The following is a 25659-nucleotide window of genomic DNA, read 5'->3' on the forward strand; positions in this document are numbered from 1 at the left end:
GAAACTCACAGATACGTCCTGGACTTCCAGTAAGGGCCTATACCACGAAGCAGGATTAGGGTGTTAGTGAGGTAACTTCAGGTTAAAATCTGGGTTTTCAGGGTTACATTGCCATGGTACAGTAACATGCTGCACACTGACACAACAGATCAACGTGTATAAATGCACTGCCTGCTGACCAATCGATTCCCTTGGAGCTCAGCGAGTGCACGGATTGCAGAGAAGCTGTTTGTTTTCATTTGAGAGGAATAGATTCTCATTGGAGGGAGAGAGATACAGTATCTGCGTTAGCTTCTTGAGCCGTGAGCTGTTCTGCAAGCAATATCAAAACTAACCTAATTGCACTTTTGTATACCCATATCACCCTATACAACAGATACTGATTGATGCACTAAGGCCTTGTACCACTTGTACTGATACCATATAAGATATAAAATGAATAATTGCCTATAGTAGAGAACCCGTTAGGGGGGAGAGAGAGAGAGAGAGAGAGAGAGAGAGAGAGAGAGAGAGAGAGACTAGAGACTGTTCAGTGCTCATTATGTCCAATATTTATTGCATATGGCAAACTTTCTTTAGCAACTGTTTCATCACATGGCACGGAGTTAACATCACCGATATTGACCGATAACGGCAAATATAACGAACGGTTCTCGAGTTACGCGTATTACAACCGTAGTACACATGCGCAGACACACACACACACACACACACACACACACACACACACACACACAGAGACATGGCGCATTTATAGTTGGATATTGCGTCTATAGGGACGCAAAACACAGTCTATTTGCAACACTGCACTGTGACACATTGAAAGCTTGTAGATCTGCTATTTTCATGCACACAATCAACTATAAATTTAGCATAACCATAATTCACCCCTTTATTCTAATTTAGTGATGTGGCCAGCTTGAACAACCAGCTGTTGTTTATAATATCTAGTCACTGGACAAATTATCCAGTTTACAGTTATAATGAAAGGATGTCATGTTATGGGTAATTCCTTTCACCCAAAAGGTCAGTTTTACACTGAACGATGGCATGCATCATTCACAGGAAACAGAGAGGAAGTAAGCGACACTTTCCTGTTTGGCTTCCGATTGCCTAAATGTATCATCACATACAGTGATAATGTGTATATCCAACTATTTCAGAAGCATTGTGCGCCTTGCAGTTTGAGTACAGCACATTTTACATTTGAATGGACAACCAATTTGAATGGAACATTACATATTCTTCCCACCCAGCACCATCGCTGTGTCTCAGAATACACTGTTAGCCATTCAGCTTACGCAAGTATAGAGTTCTCCCTATCTTTGAAGCATAAAGCCTGCAGCTGATATATTGTAGGGACAGGGTGCACACAGATAGGTTCATGTAGGGGTACTGTCCTTCCGTTTATCAGAGTCTGTGTGTATTGGTGACAATCCAACATAAACCATTTGTGTAAACAAAATCTTGAGACTGCTTTTAAAACCTTTATTTTCCGGAGGCGAATTACCAAACGCTATAAAAGCCAAGTAGAGCATGGATTTGTTCAGATGGAACAGGCCAAGTTGATTGTGAAAATGTTCTCTGTAATTCTCAAAACAAATAATAGCTACTGTAGAACTCTTATCTTGCCCTTGTTGTAGTACTGGTCCAGTGGCATTGAGACACACGTATCGTCTGAGACTCTATAGGACTACAGCTTCCTCATGAGAATTTTGAATGACAAAAGTAATTTATCAGGCAGTGATTTGTTCTGACAGGTTCAATAAACAGCCACCAACCAGCTGGTTCAAATCCAAAAATGAACAAGCATTTCCCTTGTTTTTGTGCTAGCCACACCTATGAACAGCTATGTGAGCTGTCCCTTTGTAAACTCTGCACAAAAAGTTTGGAAACCTAAATTTGGTTGGTTATTTCTCCCCTTTAACAATACCAATTGGTATTGTATTTTATATCGCTTTTATCGTTGATTACCCCCGCGGACCTCCGTGGGGACCCCTGTGCAACGAATAGTGTTTTCCGTGCTTGTAGATCTGCGCATTTTGGCTAACTTCATTACACATCTTGAGAGACTTTAATTGAGCTGTGCATAAATGCACCATACAGGCATACACTTTATTTAGCTCACAGTATTTCATTTACTTATTTTATTTTACTTTATTTTATTTATTTATTATTTTGGTGCTATTTAATTTACTGTATATACTGTTCTGTTTGCATATACTTTGCACTGTTGTTTGCATAATTCTTTGAAGATATATTAAAGTTGCCAGATTTAGAATTGTGTTTATTTATTTCAGATACATTTTCTACACAGCACCTTTCAACACACCTGTCTGTCTCCCAGTTACAACTTCCCCACCTGAGCGTCGTCTCGTCTGCAATCACTAATCAGCTGATGAGGCTACAAGAGCCAGCCCTGTCTGCAGCTCGACGCCAGTTCGTCTCCAGTCTACGGTTGGTAAAGTTAGACAGCCAGTGCTTAGAGTTAGACAGTTAAACGTCATGCTGTGCTTTATTCTCTCCTCTGTGAACCTGCCACTGACTCACCTTTTCTTCTCCTCTCCAGTGTTTCCGGTAAGTAAGGCCCACCCTGAGTTTGTGAATAAAATCCGCCCGGGTGGGCTTTAACTCTGCTTTGCCTCTCCTTGCTGTGCATTTGGGTCACACCACACTCGAGTCATAACAGAAATTATAGTTAAATGCTCAAATAAAAATAAAATACAAATTATGACTCCTAACATCGTTGAAGTGGGACTTAATGTCCCTGGGACCCATTACATTGAAAGCCTATTTACATCACTGACAGTAGTTCAGGAGCAACGGATTGTGTGGCCCTGGTCTTTCCCTAATGGGACTGATGGGGGATAGCTACTGGGACGTAAGTCGGGACTTGATCACCCCGGCTGGGTCACCTGAGTGAAGGGTATATATGATGTTGCGAGACCTGAACCCCCTATGACCTTGGGATACATCACTGAGGATACGGCCCAGGTGCATTCATGCAATATTTTTGTTATACAAGACACTCAAGAAAACTAATAAAACCTACAATTAAAAAATGTTCACATTGTCCATGATGATCCATGCTTTTAGTTGGACTTTAAAATATTTAAAGGATGGACCGTCTTATGTTAGTGGGTAGATTATTCCACATTGTGCTTCCTGAAAAGGAAATGTGATGTGCGTCTACTCTAGACTGCACTTCACAATCCCCTTTGGTGACGACCCGTACAGTCGTACTGATGCCTTTGTCGGGCTTCCATTTTATAAATTCCTCCATAGGAGGTGGGCATAAACCATGTAAAGTTTTATACACAGCATGATGTCATCAGTCATCAGGGAGGAAGTCACACTTTTTGATGGCTGGTGGGGCATAATGGTAGAATGAATTCATCCCCATGTTTGTGCCGAATTTGGGGGGAATGAGATCAGTGTAGATCCCTCTGGTGTATCCGTGGGCATTACTCACTCTTTTGAAATATTTAGACAGGCACATGGGCACGGTTCCCTTGAGTATCTTGAAAAGCAGGCCCATTACAGAGAGACAGACCTATTTTCACCTTTCCAAATGAGAGTGGTTTGGGGGTAAATTATCCATGTTTTACCCAGGTTTATAATTGTATGTCTGTATTTGTATCTCTGTATTTGTATGGTCACGGTACCATCTGCATCAGTACACATGCATTTGTATGGTCACGGTACAATCATCACCACACCCTAGTTAGTATAAAGCACAGAACTTTTGTCTCAGTCAGTGAGATGCACATCATCAGTGGATTGCACCACTCAGTTCACACGGGTGTGATTTTCAATTGTGAATGGAGTCTCCATTAAGGTGAAAGTATGAAGAATTTGCGACGTATCAAAATCCTCCATTGACTTCCATTATAATTGACTTCATATATAAGCATCTCAGAAAATACAAAACATTTCAAATATTCAAGAGATGCCGCACAATTCCACAGCAATCTGAACATCATTTGACATCATCAATGAACGGAGTGTCTAAGTGAAAGCGTGTATAGGACTAGTTAGGCGCCAAAGTTTTCTTCTTAAGCGAACTATAGTGGTGTCGCTGCTGTTGCAACGACCCAACAATAATACTACCGGTATTTTCCAGCAGTTTCTTTAGTGTATTTATTAGATTGTCTATCTATAGATTGTTCCTTGACTATATAGAAGTGTCTATTTGTACATCTCCTCCTAAATGTTTTGATGAATTGAACATGGTAATGCTTAATTGGGTCATCCACTCACAGTTAACAGTCTTTGTATTGAGTTTGTGCTTGAAATGTACTGTAATTCTGCAAATGGCAATGGCGCGGAAACGGTTAACATTGTTGTTAAACGGGGGCACGGTGGCACAGTTGGTAGTGCATGTTCTCCCCGTGTCCCCTAGGGTAGATACCCTCACAAAAACATGCCGTAATCCTGGTCTCTAAAACTACCTCCCCCTGGTCAGCCGGGGCGCCTGATGGAGGGGAAAGGAATAATGTGTCCCTTCCACGCGCTACGTCCGGCAAGGGAAATTCCCCTCTGTCAGGTGAAAAGAAGCAGCTTGGACTCCTCATGCATAGAAGGAGGCATGAGGTCAGTCCGCTGCCCCCCCAGGTTGGCAGAGGAAGTGTAGCGCCCAGGATTACATTAGATAATTGGCACTGGGTGAAATGAAAACTGGGTTAAAAAATCGTGGGATAAAAATGTAAGTAAAAAAACTAAAAAACATTGTTGTGTTAGTTATATACGTCAGTTCAACTGAGAGATGGAACTAGCCGTCACTCAACAGCTCCAATCAGATCAACGTTACCTTATCCGCGCCCCTTTAAAAGGGTGTCCTCTCCTTCCCGTCATTCATCTGTGCTTCCGTTCAGGTACCCGCCACCTCCCAGACGCCGCCCAGCAGCAGGCCCACCAGGTCGGCCCCAGGGGGGCAGGCTCAAGAGCCCCCCCCTGCCTCCGCCAGGCAGGATCCGAGCCGAGGCTCCGGCCCGTCCCCATGGGGCCCACGCCATGGGCGCCTCCTCCACCATGTCTCCTCCTCATCACTCTGTTTATCATGCCATCAGTCACCTCTCTGTCCATTCACTCAATCCCAGCTCCATACTGTAATCAATCTATCTGCAATAAATCTCGCCTTCATCCTCCGCATTGTGTAATCTCTGTACAGTTGAAGTTAACAATGTTTAGCAATATTGGATAAAACGGGTCCCCTGCATTTATTATTATTATAATTTATTTACTTTAACATTATGAATGTTTAACATGAATTGGAAAACATTGGATTTCTTTTCAGTGAATGCTCTCACTCCAAACAAACCTCTACAGACTGTAAGTTATCAAACAACTACTGAGTGTATGTGCCACACACAGTCATAAAGCACTAAGACAGCTTATAAAACAGCTTATAGAGCACTTCAGGCCTTTTCCTTGATGAAATGAACATATCACAAACCATAAAGAGAGTGATTGGGAGATGAGACGATATTACTGAAGACTATGAGCAATTCTGAGATTAAACTGCCTTTGTATAATTATGAACAGTTCATAAAACTGTCCGTTCTTCGTCAACCCTCTCCTGTCCCATCATTTAACAGATAATTATATGAAGCCTGATGGTTCAGATATTCAGAATACGGTTCGGTGTTCCAGTGTGCTTTCCCAGTCTCGAGAAATCACAACTACAACTGTACAGTGCCCCACTGTTTATAAACCAACACACTGTTTGGGCTTGTTTTTATAGGCTGCAGCTGTTGCTCTGATTCCAATCGCAACAGGTACCGTCCGTCACAACTGCTGCATAGTGCCCCGCTGCGCTGTTTATAAGCCAAAAACGGTCCGTTTGGGCTACATTCACCAACGATCGCACATGCGCGCGCGGGGGGGGGGGTGTTGCTGTCGGGGGCACTCGCCAGAGAAAACGTCTTATATCTGATTTGCTTCATGCAGAGTTCTGGCCAAGCCTTCAACTCTATTTCCCCTGTGAACCACCCACCTCTTTTGTTCCGACACTTCAGTCTGAATGTAGAATTTCAGCAAACACCACTCCAGAATAAAACCACCATCTCCTACAGTACTAACTTAACAATTCTTTAAGCATCCAAATATGTCACCTTTCACTTTATTTCTCCCTTTCCATTTGACTTTGCCTCCCCACTAGACTCTAAAGCTAAATTCCAATACCGCAACTTTCAAACTCGCTCACTCTCCTCGGGTCCTCCACTCGCTCCTCGGCCCCAGCGAGGAGGAGAGGAGGAGGAGAGGATTCGATGCGAGGACAGAGTGGTGGTCGAATTTTCCTCTAGAATCGGAACCTACTACGCTGTCATTTCAAAGCGACGGCACATTCCGCGATCACTAATGACGTGTATCAATTCAATTCAAAGGGCTTTATTGGCATGGGAAAACAAACGTTTACATTGCCAAATCAAAAGTGGTGGAACAATAGTGTCACACAGCTGGATCACTGGAACTCCGAACAGAGACGTACAGTCTACAGAATAGACAATTCATCATTTTGTGCATGTAACCGAGGCCAATGTGTATGTATTGGTAACATGTGCAAGGCAATTAAGGCTATTTACATGACAGTCATCCTCCTCCAACGGTCTTTGCAAATAACGGACACTATAACAAGAATTAGGTATAGTCTCTCTGACTTACATATTCAGTTCAGTCCACATATAAATAAATAAATTTCTTTCACCGTCATTCACAGCAGTCTGTGCATTCAGGCATGCACAGAAATAAATTAACTATAGCTTTTGAGGTGCACACAATATAGCCGGCCTAATTTATTCTAATTATATCTCACAGTGGATGTCCTCCAACCACCTCAAACTGAACCCAGACAAGACTGAGCTTCTCTTCTTCCCAGCTAAGTCCTGCCCTATGCGGGAGCTAACTATTTCCGTAGACAACGCCCTGGTAACGTCTGTCCCAACAGCCAGGAATCTTGGTGTTGTCCTGGACACAAACAAGTGTAATGCTTAACTGGGTCGTCCACTCACAGTTAACAGTCTTTGTATTGAGTTTGTGCTTGAAATGTACTGTAATTCTACAAACTGTTAATAAATATTTCAATCAATCAATCAATCTGGACAGTCAGCTCTCGTTCAAAACTCACATCACAGCTGTCACTCGATCCTGTAGGTTCACACTCTATAACATACGACGAATTAGACCGTTCCTCACCCAGGAATCAGCCCAGCTCCTAATCCAGACAACGGTCTTGTCAAAACTCGACTATTGTAACTCCCTCCTTACTGGCCTACCAGCATGTGCACTTAAGCCTCTCCAGCTGATCCAAAATGCCGCAGCTCGCTTGGTCTTCAACCAGCTCCGCTCCCTCCACTGGCTCCCGGTCGCTGCCCGCACAGAATACAAAACTCTGATGCTGGCATTCAAAGCAACCAAAGGTATGGTTCCCCCATATCTTGCAAGTATGATCGAACCCTACAAACCCTCCCGCGCACTCAGATCAGCCAACGCAGGGAAGCTGGAAATACCCTCACTAAAAACGCCGGGACAACGCTCCACACGTCCCAAACTCTTCTCCCTTCTGGCTCCAAAACTGTGGAATGCACTTCCCATTGCAGTCAGAACTGCAGCATCACTCCCAATCTTTCTGTAGACTTAGATAGCATTTGATACAGACTTATAGCATGTTATGTAGACAGCACTATAATTGCATTGTATGTAGTCATAGCACGTAGTACATATGTATAGCATAGTAGTATATATGTATAGTTTATATGTATAGTTTCATTATATAGATATTCCACTGTTACTTTCTTAGCTTACGCATGTTTCATGATAAATGTTTTTATGTGATGTATTCCCATGCTTTTTTGTTCTTGCTTAATGTAAGTCGCTCTGGATTAAGAGCGTCTGCTAAATGCCTAAATTGTAAATTGTAAATTGTTTATATATCCTACTTTTATTATGCTTATATCACACAACGCAATAAAGCCAGTGGCTTGTTGTGGTCCTTTCACTTTCACATATGTAGGAGTAGGCTAGATAGGCTACTTTATCATTCTGAAGCTCTATTCATTCAGCGAAAATGGATAGTGGCAGCTAGTGGATGGGGGGGGGGGGGAGTGCATAGTATCGGGTTTCAGGGTTTCGGGTTTTCTGTGCCACATGTGGAGGAGGCGGACTTATGTCACTGGAGAAGGAAAAAAACATGTACACGTGATGCGGAAATCCGCTGCGAGGAGACAAAATACCCCACCGAGCCTGCACCTGATGTACACTCGATCTATGTGGTCTCGGAGAGCCCACTCGGCTCCTCCACTCTCCTCCTCGATGGAGCACTTTAACAATCGGAACGTTAACCATTTCCGGGTCACGCTGGAATGACCCCGAGTGACCGAGTGGGAGTGAGCGAGTGGCCGAGATTTTGGGTATTGGAATTTAGCTTAAGGCTTACTTTGCATGCCGGACATGGCGTGCACAGATAGACACTAGGTGGTGGTAGAGCACCTGCCCTTTGCCCTCTGGACAGCAATGTGCCCTTTTGAAAAAAAGGGGAAAAAAATGTTGTACAGTGTACACTGCCCCTCTAAATGTCTGTGCACACCACTGATGCCGGTGAAGTGTGGCAAAGATAGCTGATTTACAAGCTCACCATGCATTGTGCGATGACGTGTTATAAGATTGTAACGGCTATTTTCAACACAAATAAATCCAGCTTTTAGGTGCCCCCTCTTGCCTGTATTTGTCGCTCTTTCACCCACGTGGACTTATCCTGCTTACCATCAGACAGGAGGTTTTAGCCTCATACCACAGGTTGTCAGGTGTCTGGGGAGCTCAGGTATATAATGGAGTGTTTCGGCATTGAAACACCTGAACCATTCAGGCAGTTCCCATGTATAGTTAAAGCAGAGTCTGTTTAAGAATTCATACATACTACAGTATGTCATCCGTATGACATATCAGAGCTCTAGTTTGCGGGCTGTAACTGTGATGGGTTTAGAAGTTTGACATACAGCAAGCAATGGAGTCAATGCAGTAAAAGGGTGGGCTTAATGACAGACTATAACAAGACCACTGGCTTTTATACCAATTTAGATTTGGTTTGTGGGACCTAGTATCCAGTGTTTGTTCTTCAAATAAAGGGGAAAGAGGAAAATAAGGTAACACTTTCTTTGCAGAATATTGCTGGAACACACACACACACACACACACACACACCAGGACCACTATATCCACAATGACATATTTGGTTCATATTACTTTGAATCCCAGTGCAGCAGCGCTGGTGTTAGTTCTTGCATGTACAGTAGCAGTAGCACAGATTAAATACTGCACTGGTTGAATGTAACTTTTTGGTCAAAAAAGCTCCAAAAGTTTGAATAGTCAGGAAGAGTTGACCTATCAGAGTGCAGCCTTGCTTCCCTGCCAGACAGTTGATATTTCCCCTATACTTGAATATTAATGTAGATGTTCTCTAGTTGCAAATTAAAAATGTGGACACAATGATTTGGATACCTGTCTGCTCATGCAGCTATAAGGACAAGTCAACAAAATAGAAAATGTGCAAAGAGCTCATTCATACATCCAAAGTTTGAAAGACTGCATCCACTTACCATATTTATTGACGACACAGGCCCAATGCTGTTCACAAATATGTCAACATCTATGACAGTTGGTTTATCTGCAAAAGAGACAGACAGAGAGTACAACATGAGATACGATGTTCTTCTATTTTATTCTTTTAAAATCACAGACGTCAGACATGTAAGGATGTCAATATCAGTTCACCGTCTTGCTCAGAATCCAATAAAGACTAAAGACTTATAGGCCTCGGTACCGCTGTCTACTAAGTAGTAAGTATAGGGTTTCAATAATTGGGGAATGATCACTCAAGTGTCCCTTTCAACATATGCCTGCTTCAGCTACAGCAAGCTGGGGGGGGGGGGGGGGGGGCTGGGGGAGCACAATATGCTTGCACTCAGGTTCCTTGTGGCAGACTTAACCACTTAAACCCTACTTAAACCCCTATTAATAGGGTATTCGGAAATATACATCAAAGGCCATTTCAGAAGGGCAGCGAGTGATGCAGGCATTCTCGCCTGGATCAGCGACAGGTCTGTTCATGAGGGAGAAAAAAAAGCTCACCATACAATCCAGGTCTAGTCGCCCACGGGTGTGCGCACAAACAAGCACGTGCGTGACAATTTTATGGGTCCTCAGTCATGAAAATACGGTGATACTCTCTACATTCAGAAATTCAGAGTCACCGGAGGCTCGCAAAAGTGCTCTCTGTGAGCACTGACAGTGTACACTGACCACTCTGGGGTCAGAACAATGGAGGTGGATGTTTATACATGGGATGAATTTTAGTATATATAAGTATATATTCTAAATATCAGCTAGTGCATTCTACAGTGTGAACAGCAGAGTGCTTTGAAATCTGGTCAGAATCATCCGAGCATAATTATTTCCACATTCACATTTAGTTGAATATAGTCCCCCTGAGCTCTGTAGGTCTGCTCTTTATTTTGCTCCGAAATCTCTTAGAGCTTGATGTATATTTTGATTGACCATGTTATCTGCTATTTCACATTTATGTGACAGTTTTTTAATTAAGTGCAAGCTTCATGTTTCAGTTGTTGACCATCTGCTTAAACATTATGTCATGACACCCTAGCCTAGGGTCTCACCAGGCATTCCAGGAGAACCTGGCCAATGTTGATTTATCAGGCTATTTCCAACTAAAGCTGCAGGTTAAGGTGTCAATCATGTGTGTGTTTCTTCAAGGAGGTTCCTTAAATAACAGTGCTTGTCCCTCAGGTTTGTGCATGTACCTATATATTCTGACTCAATGTAAGGATGGTGTTCAGTTGGGCTGGCCACCACGGTGGTCAGCCTCCTGGCTCCTGCTTGTCTTCTGCTGTATTCTGTGCTCTGCAAATAACACCGGACTCCCAAACATATCTCTGCCTGCCTGCACCTCTTCATTGGTCTGCCTTGGGCACTGGTTTTATTTTGACTGTATGTTCCCAACCACAGGTATTTAAATACCACTCGTGCCAACAAGATTTGTGTTGGGACCTGCGGGTATACAGTGTATTCCGCTCCCGAGGAGCTTCTGTTTTTTCCAGGCGGTTTCTCAGTTTGAGAAATACCATACACTGTCAGAACATCTCTTCTCATCATGAAATAAAATATGGGTTTGGTTTAGACTCGAGACACACACACACACACACACACACACACACACACACACACACACACACACACACACACACACACACACACACACAATGATCAGAATTGCTCATCACGATGAGACTACAGTAGAACGTTTACTTTTAAAACCGCAAAAACAACTACATCGTTATCAGCCAGAACAGCATCTATTTATCAATGTCAGTCAAGATCTGATGTCCCAATAGGCCTGACAAACGGTACTTAAGCAATTGAGTAGCCCAAGAATGTGTACTGGACATTTATTAAACGTAGGGTTCTATTCACTCTCTCCATCATGGCACGTGGATCTTCACTGCTGGTGTGAAAATTATACCAATCTGGTCTCTGACAGAACTAATAATAAGCTGGTCTCATTCCAAAATACATTTTTGGAAACGTCGAAAATGTGGAGCAGTATGCAGGAAAAGCTAGTAGCTGTCTCCCTGTTTAAGTGGGTTTGATGGCTCCCCACTAGTGCAAGTAGTGATGGCTGCACTCCCAAAACGTGTTATGGACATTTGGACATTTCTTTTGCACTCTAAATGTGCAATGGTGTTCTGAAAGTTTCAACATTTCTGAAATGGAAATGCTTTCAAATCAGTTAAATATGGTATGCAGCCTAAGGGTCTATGCATCACTAGTTTCAGAAGACTGAATTTAAATGTGAATGGGGGGGGAATTAAAAAACTTCAGTGCACTGTGCCTACACATGTTGCGACGGCAGGTGGCAACATGTGTAGGCACAATGCAAGGAATAAATGCATTCGCCATGTATCCGAAGGAAGTCTGATCCAATCATTTTTAGATTTCTCCAGTTTAATCCTGAGTTTAAGTTTTTGTTGTGTTCAAGATCTGATTTTAGGCATGTTTAAGCCTCCAGGAAAATCCGTGTTGAGGTTCTTAATCCACTGTTTTTCATTAAAACGTCTTTGTCCTACTGTCCAGTTGGGATTGTGTTGAAGTCCAGCGCATTTTAGAGCTTCAATGCCGTGAGCCATGAAATGTTGCACAAACCTTGTGGTTGTCTTTTTTCCATTGTTAATATTGTATCTGTGTTGTCCCAGCCTTGTACCTATTGTTTTACCCGTTTCTCCGACATATTGTAAACCACATTTTTCACATGTGATTAAGTAAATGCAGTTGCTGGTTCTGGTTGTTATTTGTTGTTTAATCTCTAACACGCGTTTTGTAGTTCTATTTTTGACTAATTGTTTGGGTTTGAAGTATTCTGGTCCCTGGCGTGCTGGTGTGTTGATTTCTTTTAGCTTGCTGTGTACTAGGTAATCTTTAAGGTTTTTGTTTTTTCTGTAGGCCGATATAATTTTATAATCTTTTAGAAGATCATCCGTTCGGTTCTCAAAATTCCTTTTTATTCTGTTGTTGGCTAGTGTGCTCTGTGTTGAATAACTGGTTATCAGGGCCAATTTGGGACCTGGATCCTGCACTCTTATTTCTAAGAAGGTACTTTGAGCTTTCCGGAGGAATGTCCTAGTGTATCCTCTTAGTCTGAGGGCCTTAAATAGTGTTTTACAAGCTATTTTGAAATCACTTCTTTGCGTGCAAATCCTATGGAATCTTAGTAGTTGTGATTTGACTATCCCTGTGTAGGAGTGTGTCGGGTGGAATGACGTTTTGTGTAATAGGGCGTGTATGTTTCTTTAAAGAATACTTTTAAGTCTAGTTTCCCATTTGTGTTAAAGTTTGGGCCCTTGAAGATTGTTACATCAAGAAAGTCAATCCTTTCAGTGTGTGTCACAAATGTTATCGTTATGGATCTATGATGGCTATTTAGAACATCAATAAATTCCTGGAATTCTTCCTTGCTATGTTCCCATATTCCAAATATATCATCCAGAAACCTATAATAATGTGTTGGTTTAAGTCTGCATTTTTCTAGTGCTGTCTGCTCCCATATGCTCATGTAAATGTCTAAGGGTCTATGCATCACTAGTTTCAGAAGACTTAATTTAAATGTGAATGGGGGGGGGGGGGGGGGGGGGGGGGGTGCAGCAGACAAACTTTATATGCACCTGTTCTGTTGGACACTATGGAAAAGATGGGGATGTGTGATAATTTTCTGGGTTACGGTTAATGGTAGTACTATAAAACCTACTAAAGCTTCAGCAACAAAAACAATAACATACTGTAGCTAAAACATTCTATAAAAGCATTACATCCTCTCTCCAGCAGGACAGGGTTTGGACACCATCTGGATAAGGGTGACAGACCCCCATTCCGAAACACCGCCATTCAGAAACCCATGACATCATGGGAACAACCCTTGCCATATGATGCTGACTGCAGGTCCTTTCGATGATTAGATGTGATCCACATGAGCTATTTATTACAGCAGTGGACCTCAACAAGATTTTGAAAATGATCAGTGACCGGTGTCATTTAAATTATCCTCTTTTGTAAGGTGCTGGTATTTTTCAGTACTACTCCACTACATCTCATAGGCTAATATTGTACTTTTTACTCCATGTTAGGTGCCACGTAGTGTAGTTGGTGTAGGTGCTCTGTATTCCTCCCCTGTCTCTCCTTCCCTCCACTCTCTCATTCTCTGCAGGTTTGAAGTCCCCAGTCACCTCATCTGTCAATCAGCCTGTTACCTGACTCCACCCTCATCCAATCGCCACCACCTGCTGCCTATAAAAGGCTGAGTCCCACCTGGGCTCACTCTATCAACCAGTAGGCCTACACCTCAGTTCAGTTGTTTGTTTGTAGCCCTGTCCCTGCTGCATCATTTTGTCCCCCTTTGATCGACCCCAGAAGCAAACCTTATGTTTTATTTTAATGTTCTACTACTAATGTAAATTATATACTATATGCCCTGCCTTGGGACAGGTAAGACAGAGGCCTCTATACATAGGCACCACGTAGGTAGAACCTTTTTAAGCACACTAGGTAAGGGGTGTTTTCCCCCACATGTATTTTGAACTAAGTTTTGGTTAGAGTAGTTACGTAGGTAGGCAGGCTTTTGTTTTACTAATTACTAGATGGAGCCCCATGGCTTTCTCTCCGACCCTAACAGGGTCCCTGGATGGCGCTAAGCTCAAGTTGCGTTTGGCCCGCCTCGACAGAGTGGGAGGAGAAAAGGGAACTTAGGGAAGCTGCAGAAAGAGCTCAGAAAGTTGCCATCCGCAGGCTGGAGCTGGAATTCCAGCTAGAGACAGCCGTCAGGCTGCGGAAGTTGGAACTGGAGTCCTCTCCCCAAACTCTCTCCCCAAACTGTGGCACCGTCCACCTCCTCTGCCTTTGTTCCGCCATCCACTGCGGTGGCCCCTGCCTCAACTACTGCTCACGGTAAGCCAGCCTCCACTACCTCCACCACACTGGTAAATCAGACCTGTTTAAACACATAGAGCTGCCACCCTTTCGGGAATCAGAAGTAGATGCTTTCTTTCATACCTTTTGAGCGCCTTGCGACTGTACTTAAGTGGCCAAAAGAGAACTGGTCCACTCTGCTGACAGTCTTGACTACGATGTATGTAAAACTGCTGTACTCCGTGCCTATTAGCGCGTGCCCTATAGGCAACAGTTTAGAAACCACAGGAAAGGTCCCACTGAGACTTTTGTTGAGTGCAGACAATAATATTACCAGAAACACAAATAGATAGTCCTGAATGACCACAACACGTCTGTAACTCTGAGTGTTCAAATGGAACCAAATGGACCCGTAACACTCTCAGAGTTAAGGGGGTCTTTGCAAATAAAAGAACCACTAGTACTAGTAGTAGACTCCTAATGTGCTTAGTGTCATAGTAAATAATTGTCATACATATTCTAAATGAGAAAGAATAAGGAAACCTAAAGACTTAACATTCAGTAAGTGGGTGTTATGATCAAAATGAGAACATTATAAATAATGGTGTGTACGGACATGTTGGTGTCCCTGGTGGTGATGTGAGCTTGTAGATCTTCCATTTTCAAAAAAGTGACATTTTTACTCAAGTATGAATTTTATTTAGGGTGGTAAAAACTAAATTTTAAGATCAATTAGTAATATATCAGTGGCGTGGACATGCACTGAAGAACTCAAGTTAACCACTAGTTCATAAATGGTGAAAATAGACAATCTCTGTGTCGTAATGCAATGGCCTCACGTTCTGAGCTTGTAGATCTCATAGCTTGTATTTTCTTTTTAAAGTTTTGTAGATTTTCACCAATAATGACATGCCCAAAATAGGGATGCCAGGGTGAAAGTGGTTAACCTCCCTTTGAAGGATTATGGTGCATGCTTCAACAGCATCAAAGCCCAGCTCAACAGGATCAGCAGTGTTGTTAGTAAACCAATAGATTGATATCAGGTTCTACAACAGTATTACAAGTCGGAGTCTAATTCAAAATGTTCTACAATGGACAATAAATATTTTGGAAAGAAAAGATTACACTGGGATCAAGTGCAACAACCCTGAGATCAAGGTCGTTAAAGACAATTATGTTAATACAATTATTTATTCTTAGAATTAAAGACCTGAAGTAAAAACCAAGAACTCAAATTATAGGAAAAGCAGAAAGTTATGTACAGTATATGGCCAAATGATCATTGGTCCATCTATTATTTTTCACTCTCTTATGCACCTTTTTCTCCCCAATTTAGTTATGCCAAATGAATTCCTCCCCATACACATTACAATGTTGTCACTGCTGTTGTATCGTATTGTACTGACTCACCTGCCAGAGAGGAGCCTTCATTGTACTCCTCCTGCCCAACACTCTCTAGTCCCTGCTGACATTTGCCGCGCCAGACCATAGGAATACATGCAGAGACACTCCACCGAACACAGGCAGATTGTGTTTGATCCCATCTATTCTTCTTTTGGACAGCAACAGATGCATTTGAACCCTGTGTGCTCCTGACATATAACGCAAGACCTGTCACTTTGATCTGGGCTGGTCAGCGGAGAAACTGAGCAGGTTCATTATAACTGAGCAAATTTAACTTGGGGACTAATAGAACTACCCATTTCACCGCTGATGCCTCGTCTTGTGCATGAGAGTAAAATGCTGATCCACGCCAAGCCTCTTCTCTGGCCCCTTCTTACTTACAACCTAAGAATGTAGTAGCCTTCAGGATTCCTGAAGAAGATCCCAGTGATCAAAACGTTGAATCAATAAACCAGTGGAGCTGAGTTTTTCCTACCAGTGCTGCAGACTCTGCATGCTCTATTACCTTTATGAATTCTGTACTGGCCATATATGGAGCGTGTCTTCAGTGTGCAGGGTTTGATGAGGTCAGATCAACATATGGAATTAATTCTGTATTACTATTGGCCATATATGAAGCGTGTCACAAAAGGCGTGACTTACGGGAGATGCAGGCTTTCATAGTAAACTGTGACATACGGTCGCAATTATCTATACTAGTCCTTACTTGTTCAAATATATGAACACCAAATTATGTATACAGTTTGAGTAATGCAATTTAATAGATCATGTTATTGATGTGTGTATTTTGAGGTGTAATCAGTCTGGTGTCAGAGGCACTTGGTCAAGTAGTACAGGAAAGGTGAAATTCTGGGGAAATTGTGTGCTTAATCACTTTCAGAAATATCTCCCTCCCACTGATTTTGCTAGGCAATTACAATGTCAAGTCAGTCACCCCGTGATTACAATTTAGGCATTTAGCAGACGCTCTTAATCCAGAGCGACTTACATTAAGCCAGAACAAAAAAGCATGGGAATACATCACATAAAAAGCATTTATCATGCGTAAGCTAAGAACGTAACAGTGGAATATCTATATAATGAAACTATACATATAAACTATACATAATATACTATGCTATACATATGTACTATGACGTGCTATGACTACATACAATGCAATTATAGTGATGTCTACATATAAGACAGCACTTATAGCACTATAAGTCTGTATCAAATGCTATCTAAGTCTACAGAAATGCTACAGTATCTAAGGGGATGATCATGATCATGTGTAAGTAATTAGGAGGGGATTTATCCCCCAAAAACCATGCTTTTGACTCGTTGACTTGTTAAACCGCCCTAAACATGTGATAAAAATTTGGGGTGGATTAGACATTCCGTTTGATTTGTGATTTTTTTTTTTGTAAAATAGGCCCCTCTCACTAACTTTGGAAGCCGATTACGTCGGACGATATATACTATCAAATGTCTGCCTGGATAGGTCCAGAGATCATGTGTACAGATTTTTGTGAGATTTGTACAAAATCTGTAGGTGGAAGAGCAAAAAGTGAGTTTTAAAGAAAATTCAAAATAGCGGAAAATCTATCCTGACGCAAATGGGCGTGGCCTATACAGGAAGATGCGTCATCATGACCCAAGGAATCCAGGGAATTTTGAATTTACAACCTACGGTTCAAGAGCGAAATGTAAAGTGTTCTGTTATAGCGCCACCATGAGGCCAACTGATGTAATTATTTATTACATTAATTTGAATAACTATAATGAACCTCCCCTGTCCCCTCCAAGTGTTGTAATGTAGCCCTTGTGGTTTCTGAGAGAAAAAATACTTTGGCCACGCCCATTTGCGTCTCGAAAGATTTTCCACCATTTAGAATTTTCTTCAAAACACACTTCCACCTACAGATTTTGTCCAAATCTCACAAGAATCGGCACACAAAAATATAAAATAAATGTTTGTTGCAAAAAACCTTTTTTTATATTTCCAAAGGCATCTGTACGATCGAGGCAACCACACGTTGCAATTTCCCCAGAAATGCACCATTCCTGTACTATATACTTGCCTGACAGGCCTCTGAGACCAGATAATGATCTATTAAATCGCATTACTCACTGTACATCATTTGGTGTTCATATATTAGAACGGGTAAGATAATTAACCATAATGATGTACTAAATTGACCTGTTAGTCTTTGTAAATGAACAATAAGCAAGATGGGTGAGACATGAACATTCCATGTTACCGATCACCAATGGAGTTTAAACGCGACTCATTTGCATGCTGCTCAGCTTCCAGACAAAAGAAAGAACTCTGCGCTGAGTAAAGTTTGGCTCCGAGTGTAGAGACCTTTTGTTCTTTGTGGTGGTTGACTGAGAGTACCTTTTTCCAACTGACTGGCTTTGTACAGCAAACTTGACCAAAAAAGGGAAATGAGGAATGTCCAGGCGAAGAATTAAAGTTGAACTCAAAAGGTTTATTTGAAAACAAAAATAAAGATACTTTTAGCATATAACTGTAACTGAGAATAGAAGGAGGTGTAGAACAAAAACCAGACGTAAAAAACTGTGAACCTCCAATCAACAACACCTGGCCCTCTGATGGCCAGGTCATTTATGTCCTCTCTGCCCTGTCTGTAGAGGGTGACAAAGCACACTAACAGGAATGTTAGACATGGCATGATGGCACATACATGATGTGATGGCCTATAGTAGATCGGCTCCTACACCGAGTTTGGCCCAATTAGTGTTGGAATGGATTGAGAAAGTTCCTTTCTGTGAACTTTACGAACTGAAAGGATTTCAGTGTGTGTACGGAATGGATTGAGAAAGTTCCTTTCTGTGAACTTTACGAACTGAAAGGATTTCAGCGTGTGTACGATATGCAAAGTATTTATTATATTTTGACATGCATGGATATACACGCATAATTAGTAAGATGTAAGTTGTGAAACTTTGTGGCATTTCTCCACTTCAACAACAGCAGTCATCGTTCCACTGGGCCAGTTAGTTTGTATACCTTTCTCCTTGAAAATGAAGCCTGAACACCTTACTGGTTCATCAACTCATATAGCTGGAATATTTCCAACTGCTGACAAGAAATATCACCTGGGTATGGTGATTCTTTTAGCTTTTCTTTTAATGTGATATGCACAAATTTGATAATGTCATGTTTTGTTACTCCACTGGCCACTATGATGAGTTGGTCAGCATGGCCTGGTCATACCGTACAGTGGTGGACACATGTATAATATGGGTCCAATTGTTTGTATGTGTAAACTTGAAACATTATAAACAGGTATATTTTCCCTTCATCTTTATCCTTTTTAATAGTATTAGTTTACTATAATTAGATTAATACACGATAATCAACACTTTATTTAGAACACACCCAAATCAAATCATTGTACAACGTATGTGTTCAATCAATTATTCAATCAAAGCAAACCGCATTAAATAATATTAGTTTGGCTCTTCTACAAAAATAAAACGTACAAGTTTGTTACAAGGCTGCATTCTATCACACGTGCCAAGCTGTCATTCTCTTGTATTATTTATTTCTCAATCTCACCAGGAGTAACCTTAACCTGACGCTGCCAGATCCAAGAAGCTTGCTACACAAATTTGTTTCACAGCTTATTGGGATCTGGGATCGCGGAAGCAAATTCGATGACGGGGCTGTTCCTTTTTTTCAAGATACTTGGTAGATGATTGGATGGGACCGTCTGTCTATCACCGTGTGGGCGTGCAAACACAACCAATCATATTGATGTGTCTATATAGCTTCACATCCGGTTTCGCACATATCCCGCCCTTAGCTCACGCTGATTGGTTCGAACCGGGAGCGGTTCGGTGTTAGCTGAACTCCCTGAGAGGTCCCAGATGGTTGTGGTGTTGGGGAACATGGTTACCCAATACCGCCCCCATCTGGCAAAGTCAGGTTAGAGTAACCTTGCGTCTCGGAGGACAGCCAAGACAGGCAGTGTCGGTAGGCCAATCACAGGCAGACGGGGCGTTACCATGCCTATGCTCGGACGCAAACAGGATTCACGCGTGGAAAAAGCATGTTAGCAATGGTTCCAGGAAGTTGGGTACCAGGAATATCTATAAAAGTACAGGAACTGAACTTTTTACACAGAATACATGCATAATTATGACATAGAACTGTGACATAAAGCAATTGAAATAATTGCTTTATTTTCACACACGTGTGGAGTGATGCAACTCCGTGTGGGGGTTCCCGGCAGGTCCCCGGAAGTTCCAGACCCACAAGAACGCGGCCAGGGTGCCAGCCAGTCCGAAACGGTTGAGAAGTGACAGATTTACTGTGTGGGGGTCCCCGGGGGTCCCAGAACATCCAGACCCCCAGGAACGCACCCAGCGAACCGGGCCGGTTGGTTGAGAAATGACAGAGTTACCATGTGGGGGTCCCCATCTGGGCACTGTACTGTACTGTACTGTACTGTATCTCAAATCATCATATATAGTTAATGTGTGCGTACGTGCTTGCGTGCGTGTTAGGGGTGTGCTGAAATATCGATATTGCGATAAATATCGATACGTCCTCCCGCGATAAATAATATTGATTATTAAAATATTGATATCGGGATTTCTTTTTGCATATTTGTCTATATAGTGTATGTCGACCAGACACCAGGGAGGATATAATTTATAAGATAATTAAATAACATTGGTTTTATAATGCCTTAGATAGTATAATAATAAATACTACATTTGGATGCACCCTGCTCCAATGCACTGCTTTTCAGTTTATCATCCAAGATTGATCCAACAAATATGTGAATATCATGCATAATCAGGATAAATAATTATCGTTGGACAGCATTAAAAATAAAACTTTCACAACCAAAACATTACACAATGAATTAAAGCAGTACAGCCCTTAAAGTTATATACACTACTTATCACACCATCTATTGCATTTTAACCGTTTCTCTGCTGGAACGGGAGAATCACGTGGTTCGATTCCCAGTGCTCCGATGCGGGAAAGGGAGATTTACGTTTACTGTATGTTTTTATTGATAACTTTCAATCGCCTTTCTACACACCCGAGCACTTTACCTACTAGCACTGGACGGTAGCACAACACTCCGATCACGTGATCACAAAAAAAAAAAAAAAAGATGCCTCTTCCCCCTCCCTTCCTGAAACTCAGGACGGGAGGGGTCAAATGCTCACTATCACACAATGGCGGCCCCCATTGCGAGCGTAGCTACTAGCTAGCCCTTAGCCAGATCACATTTCATGACATCCGATCGTATCTAGCTAGGCAGAGCTGTTTCTCACTCCCCCCCTGCATGTCTCAGGGGAGGGAGGGATGGCCCGTTTGCTCGCGAGGAGGCGTCTTTGTGTAGACTCTGTTTCTGTCCGAACATGCTCGGACTTGTTCCCATAATAGACACGGCACGGATCTAACGTCTGGTCTCCCTTCCTTCATTCATTGCCGAGGGACGAAACGGTTATTTTGTTATGATGATGTATTTACAAGATGCACGCGCCGCTGTTCTGACTTTACAAGTCAACAACAACCTCGGCGAGCCAAGTTGGAACGATACACTGTACACAGCGACAGATCACAGATGGATAAATAATGAATGGATAAATAATGACAATGCGTCTTCGCATCGTTCCATCTGCTCGCCGGGGGTCTTGGTCCGTCATCATCATAATCTTCATAAAAAATAAACAAAACAGTAGTAATGATAGGTATTTTCTATACATGTTGTATTTTGTGGGTGAATGATCAGTGATTCCTTTGACCTTTTAATCTGGTTGCCCTGTGCTCCACTCATATGTAGACATTATTACTTCACGCTGTCTCAGCGTCTAGAACCCTGCATGTAACTGACCTTGAAGGCCAGGCGCTCCCTTATCAGCTCGCCGTAGCCGAGACTGCATGACAATTTATCCTTAAAAGCCGGGTGCCATGCATTGCCAACCTCTGTGCTCTTCCGGTTTAGGGTCTGTTGGTTGGCCAGTGATTGAATTATGAACTACAGGTCATTCCCAAAACTACATATCCCAATACATTGGTTAAGATGCTCCTCTGTATTGCCACGTCTATTTTGTACCATTCTCCATTTTGTATTGAAACCGTATAAATACTCAATGCCATTTTGAAACGGCATTGAGAGACCACGTTGGACCGCCCCTGCAGGGTCGGTCTAATTTGATTGTAAATTATCATTATGCTGTATGTGAATCTCGTTCTGTCTCTCTGGATCAATATAAAATATGACTAAAACCCTCACTCTGAATGGATCTCTCGTCTGTGGTGAACTCGGGTAACATTTCGGTATTTATAAGGTAATTCTCCTAAAGTAACATTGTTTATATTGGCTATTTACTTAAAGTATCCTGGTGAAAGCTAAAGCTAAGTATATATTGTAATTTGATTACTTCTAAAAGTATTTTGAGAGTTCCGGTGTTTCGGTGCTCTCAGCTCTGCTGTCGAAGCTATTTATAGTAACTATTTTAATACAGTCCTCAGTCATATGGTGGAAATATACCCATCAAGTAACGTAGCCCCAATATGTTCCATCAGTCCCATGCTCATTCTTTAGCTCATACAAAAGCCATTTAGTCACAGACATTGACAGGCAGATATACAAATGAACACAAATTATTTCCTATACATACCATACACCGAATGAAAGCCCTCAATGTCTACTTTTAGGAGGAAATCAATATACACATTGATCCCATGTACAGTTTGTCAGTAATTGTTTATTGAATGCAGCTTGCGGCCACCAGAGAGAACTTTAGAGAAAGCATGGACCTGAACAACTATTATTCACAAAATAAGGCCTATAGCGACATGTACATACTATATACCGTATGAAACAGAAGACTCTCTGCTTTCATAAGAAAAAAACTAATACTGTAATAATAATAAAAATCACACCCCTGTGAAGTGAGCAGTGCAACAGTTGCACTGCTCACTTCACAGGGGTGTGAAAAAACTGAACTGAAATGTCTGTCAACTTTGACCTTCCATATCTCAGTTTTTTCAAGCGAGCAGAGTGCAGGAAAAAGCAGGTGTTAGAAAAAGGTCAATATCTCCAGAATGGAAGATGGTAAAATCATGATTTTGTTTTAAATTGAAGTGGACAAGTTGGGCTTTCTTTTGATGTATGCGGTGTGATTCTCGCTATAAGAGAACAGTTTGCTGTGGGCCCCGAAACAGTTCCTTCGTCCAATGTTAATCCCTTAGCATAGCCCAAGACAGCCAAGCAGAATAGTCTAGCAGCAGGAGTGTTAAATTAATTGAAGGAGAAAAGAAATACCCATCTTACCCATTTCGGAAGTATCACATTTCGCAGATATTGTGACAGCGGCACATGCACATAAAAATAGGTTTAGAACACAACATTGTAATTTAACCATTCATACTGAAGAGCTCCTCCATCACTGCACATTACCCATCTTCAGAGGCTGCATGTCATGGCCAATTAAATCCATTGCCTTTTCACCCACTGCCATGTCTGTAGCACCAGGGCTCTTTGCACATGCTGCAACAGCTGGCATTTTGGGGAATGGGAACATATCTGGAAAATCCCTGCTGAGTCAGCCATTCAACAAGAGACTCACATCACATCTTTTAGATATGCGATGAAGTACTAGTATAGCCACACTTCAGACATTCAAAATACATTTGCATTGTACAGACACTGGGACTTCTCTCTTAGGGTGCAGTCACTAGCAACTAGGCCACCACATTCCGTTACACTGTTTGCAGTACCACCGCTAGGCATACGCACAGTACGCACTGGGTATGGAATAGGATATGGATAATCTCACTATGACTATGATTACTAATTATAAAGGAGATGAAATAGACTTTGTACCCTACCTTCAAGGGTTTTTCAAACATTTATTTTTACATTTTCACCTGCAGTATAATGACATGCCCAAAATTGGGACTCCAGTTCCAAGTGGTTAAAGAGCTGTCCATCACTTTTCTCAAAAAGATTTTCCTTGCTCTCCAGCCAGCAGATGAATGAAGGGATGGAGCAGGGTGCAATTACCAGCTAGTCAAGTGATTGCACTTGAAATGCCACTGTGTGTCAGCTTGCAGGTCACATCGTGCTGCAATTTTGACCCAGAGAGCCGCCACCGTGATGAGAAGCAAATTGGACACAATCAGACCCGCTGCTTGAACCCTGAACGCAGCGCATCTCCTGCTCTGCATACTCTCCGGCACACTTCAAACACCAGTGCTTGCCAAAGGAGATACTTAATATGCACACAGTATGGCAGTGTAACCCATGCCAACAGGTGCTTTAATTAAGATGTTATGGCAAAAACAGGATCAGACCAATATTGAATGACCTTGACCATCTTATGAACATCCTTTAGAAAGACACCCCCAAAAGCCCTGTGTGTTGATTATTATTATTTAATCTGAATATTTTAAAACACATTTTACAGGCACACACCATCACTGGAGATAATTGTTCTAATGGTGTAGTAATATGTTGTGGCAAATGATGAATGACCTACTATTGGTAAAATGCGACAAGAACAATGAAGGGCTCATTTGTGCTGTGATCCCATTGGAGTGCTCTTTACGCGAGGGAGACCTCCATGTTGCCACAGTCTTTATTTAAATTGCCTCTGCAGTGACTTACAAAAAATACATAACTGGTACATGCTTGCCTCAGGGCCCGCGGGGGTGGGGGGGCCCGGCCGGCCGGCCGCTCCGATGCGTGGTATTAAACTGTATACTTTCTCTCTCTCTCTCTCTCTGGCTCTCTCCCACAAACACGCTGTTAAATTACCGCGACTAAGACTACATTTCCTGTCAATAATAAGCAGTGTAAAATTTAGTTCATTGGGAGGTAAAGGGTGACGCTTTATTGTGTAGGGCCCTTCACGGCGCAGGCAGGAAATAGAGGGTTTAAACTGGGCTGCTTGGCTGCACGTTAGAGTACTAGAGTTGATGGATTTGCTGTCACACTGTGGCTGTATACAGTTGTTAGCCCTGCTCTGCAATCACCTGATGAAGTTGAGTTTTGATTCTTTGAACAGTCATAAACAAGACATAAAATTACCACAGGCAAAAGAGGGCAAGATAGATGGAGTAAGGTGGAGCAGCAGCAGCAGCTCCATCCACATGCACTGGAGGTGAGTGAAGTCGCATGAAAGGAATACCAAGACAACAACAGTAGCCTAATCATACAGATGGACGGACATGCCCACGTGAACTTTATCACTTGAATTGAAACATTAAGAGACTATTTAATCAACTTTCCCGAATCCCGAAGCTGTCCCATTCATCACAGCCATGTAGCCTACAGTACAGACGGCAGGCACAAGTGAGTAGCAGCCCTACACCCTCCAGTATTTGATTAGCTCCGTCAGGAATGAATGGTTATGGACATTGCAACATGTAACGTGATTTTCAATATGCAACCTGTGTATTCATTGCCGGTCTGCTGCAACTGAGCCACGTTTACCAGATTTCCAGGGGAAAGCCCTCCTACAATAAAAGCCCAATATGATGGGGTGACTACTACCTCAGCCAGTTAGTGCATAGTCCATACCAGTAACTATACCATATACTGTATCTACTAATACTCCTTGTGGACTCAAGAGGACTCAAGATCAAATCTGACCATATCTTATCTAGTGCCGTGATTTTTGTATTGTTGTATCGTTTGTGTTTATGAGGTGACAGTACTTCATTAGACCCCTTGGTGTGGTTATGTGCAATGATGTCTTCCCTTTGTATTTAGGGTTTCTTCCTGGAGGCTGAAACCTTGACAGTCA

The 25659-nt window shown here is 42.2% G+C and overlaps 1 protein-coding gene across 1 annotated transcript in view; it reads right to left on the minus strand.

Moving 5' to 3' along the window:
* Positions 1 to 25659, minus strand: part of LOC310860914 (gamma-aminobutyric acid receptor subunit gamma-3-like) — a gene marked incomplete at both ends in the record, with an annotated part of 114214 nt that overhangs the window by 65466 nt on the left and 23089 nt on the right. The window contains one exon of the mRNA XM_083768104.1: positions 9594 to 9661. Coding sequence (XP_083624230.1) covers positions 9594 to 9661 — 68 coding nt within the window. The remainder of the gene's footprint in view (positions 1 to 9593; positions 9662 to 25659) is intronic.

The sequence above is a fragment of the Protomyctophum parallelum genome (genome assembly GCF_964188405.1).
Source record: "Protomyctophum parallelum genome assembly, chromosome: 6".
In the NCBI taxonomy this organism is placed as follows: domain Eukaryota; kingdom Metazoa; phylum Chordata; class Actinopteri; order Myctophiformes; family Myctophidae; genus Protomyctophum; species Protomyctophum parallelum.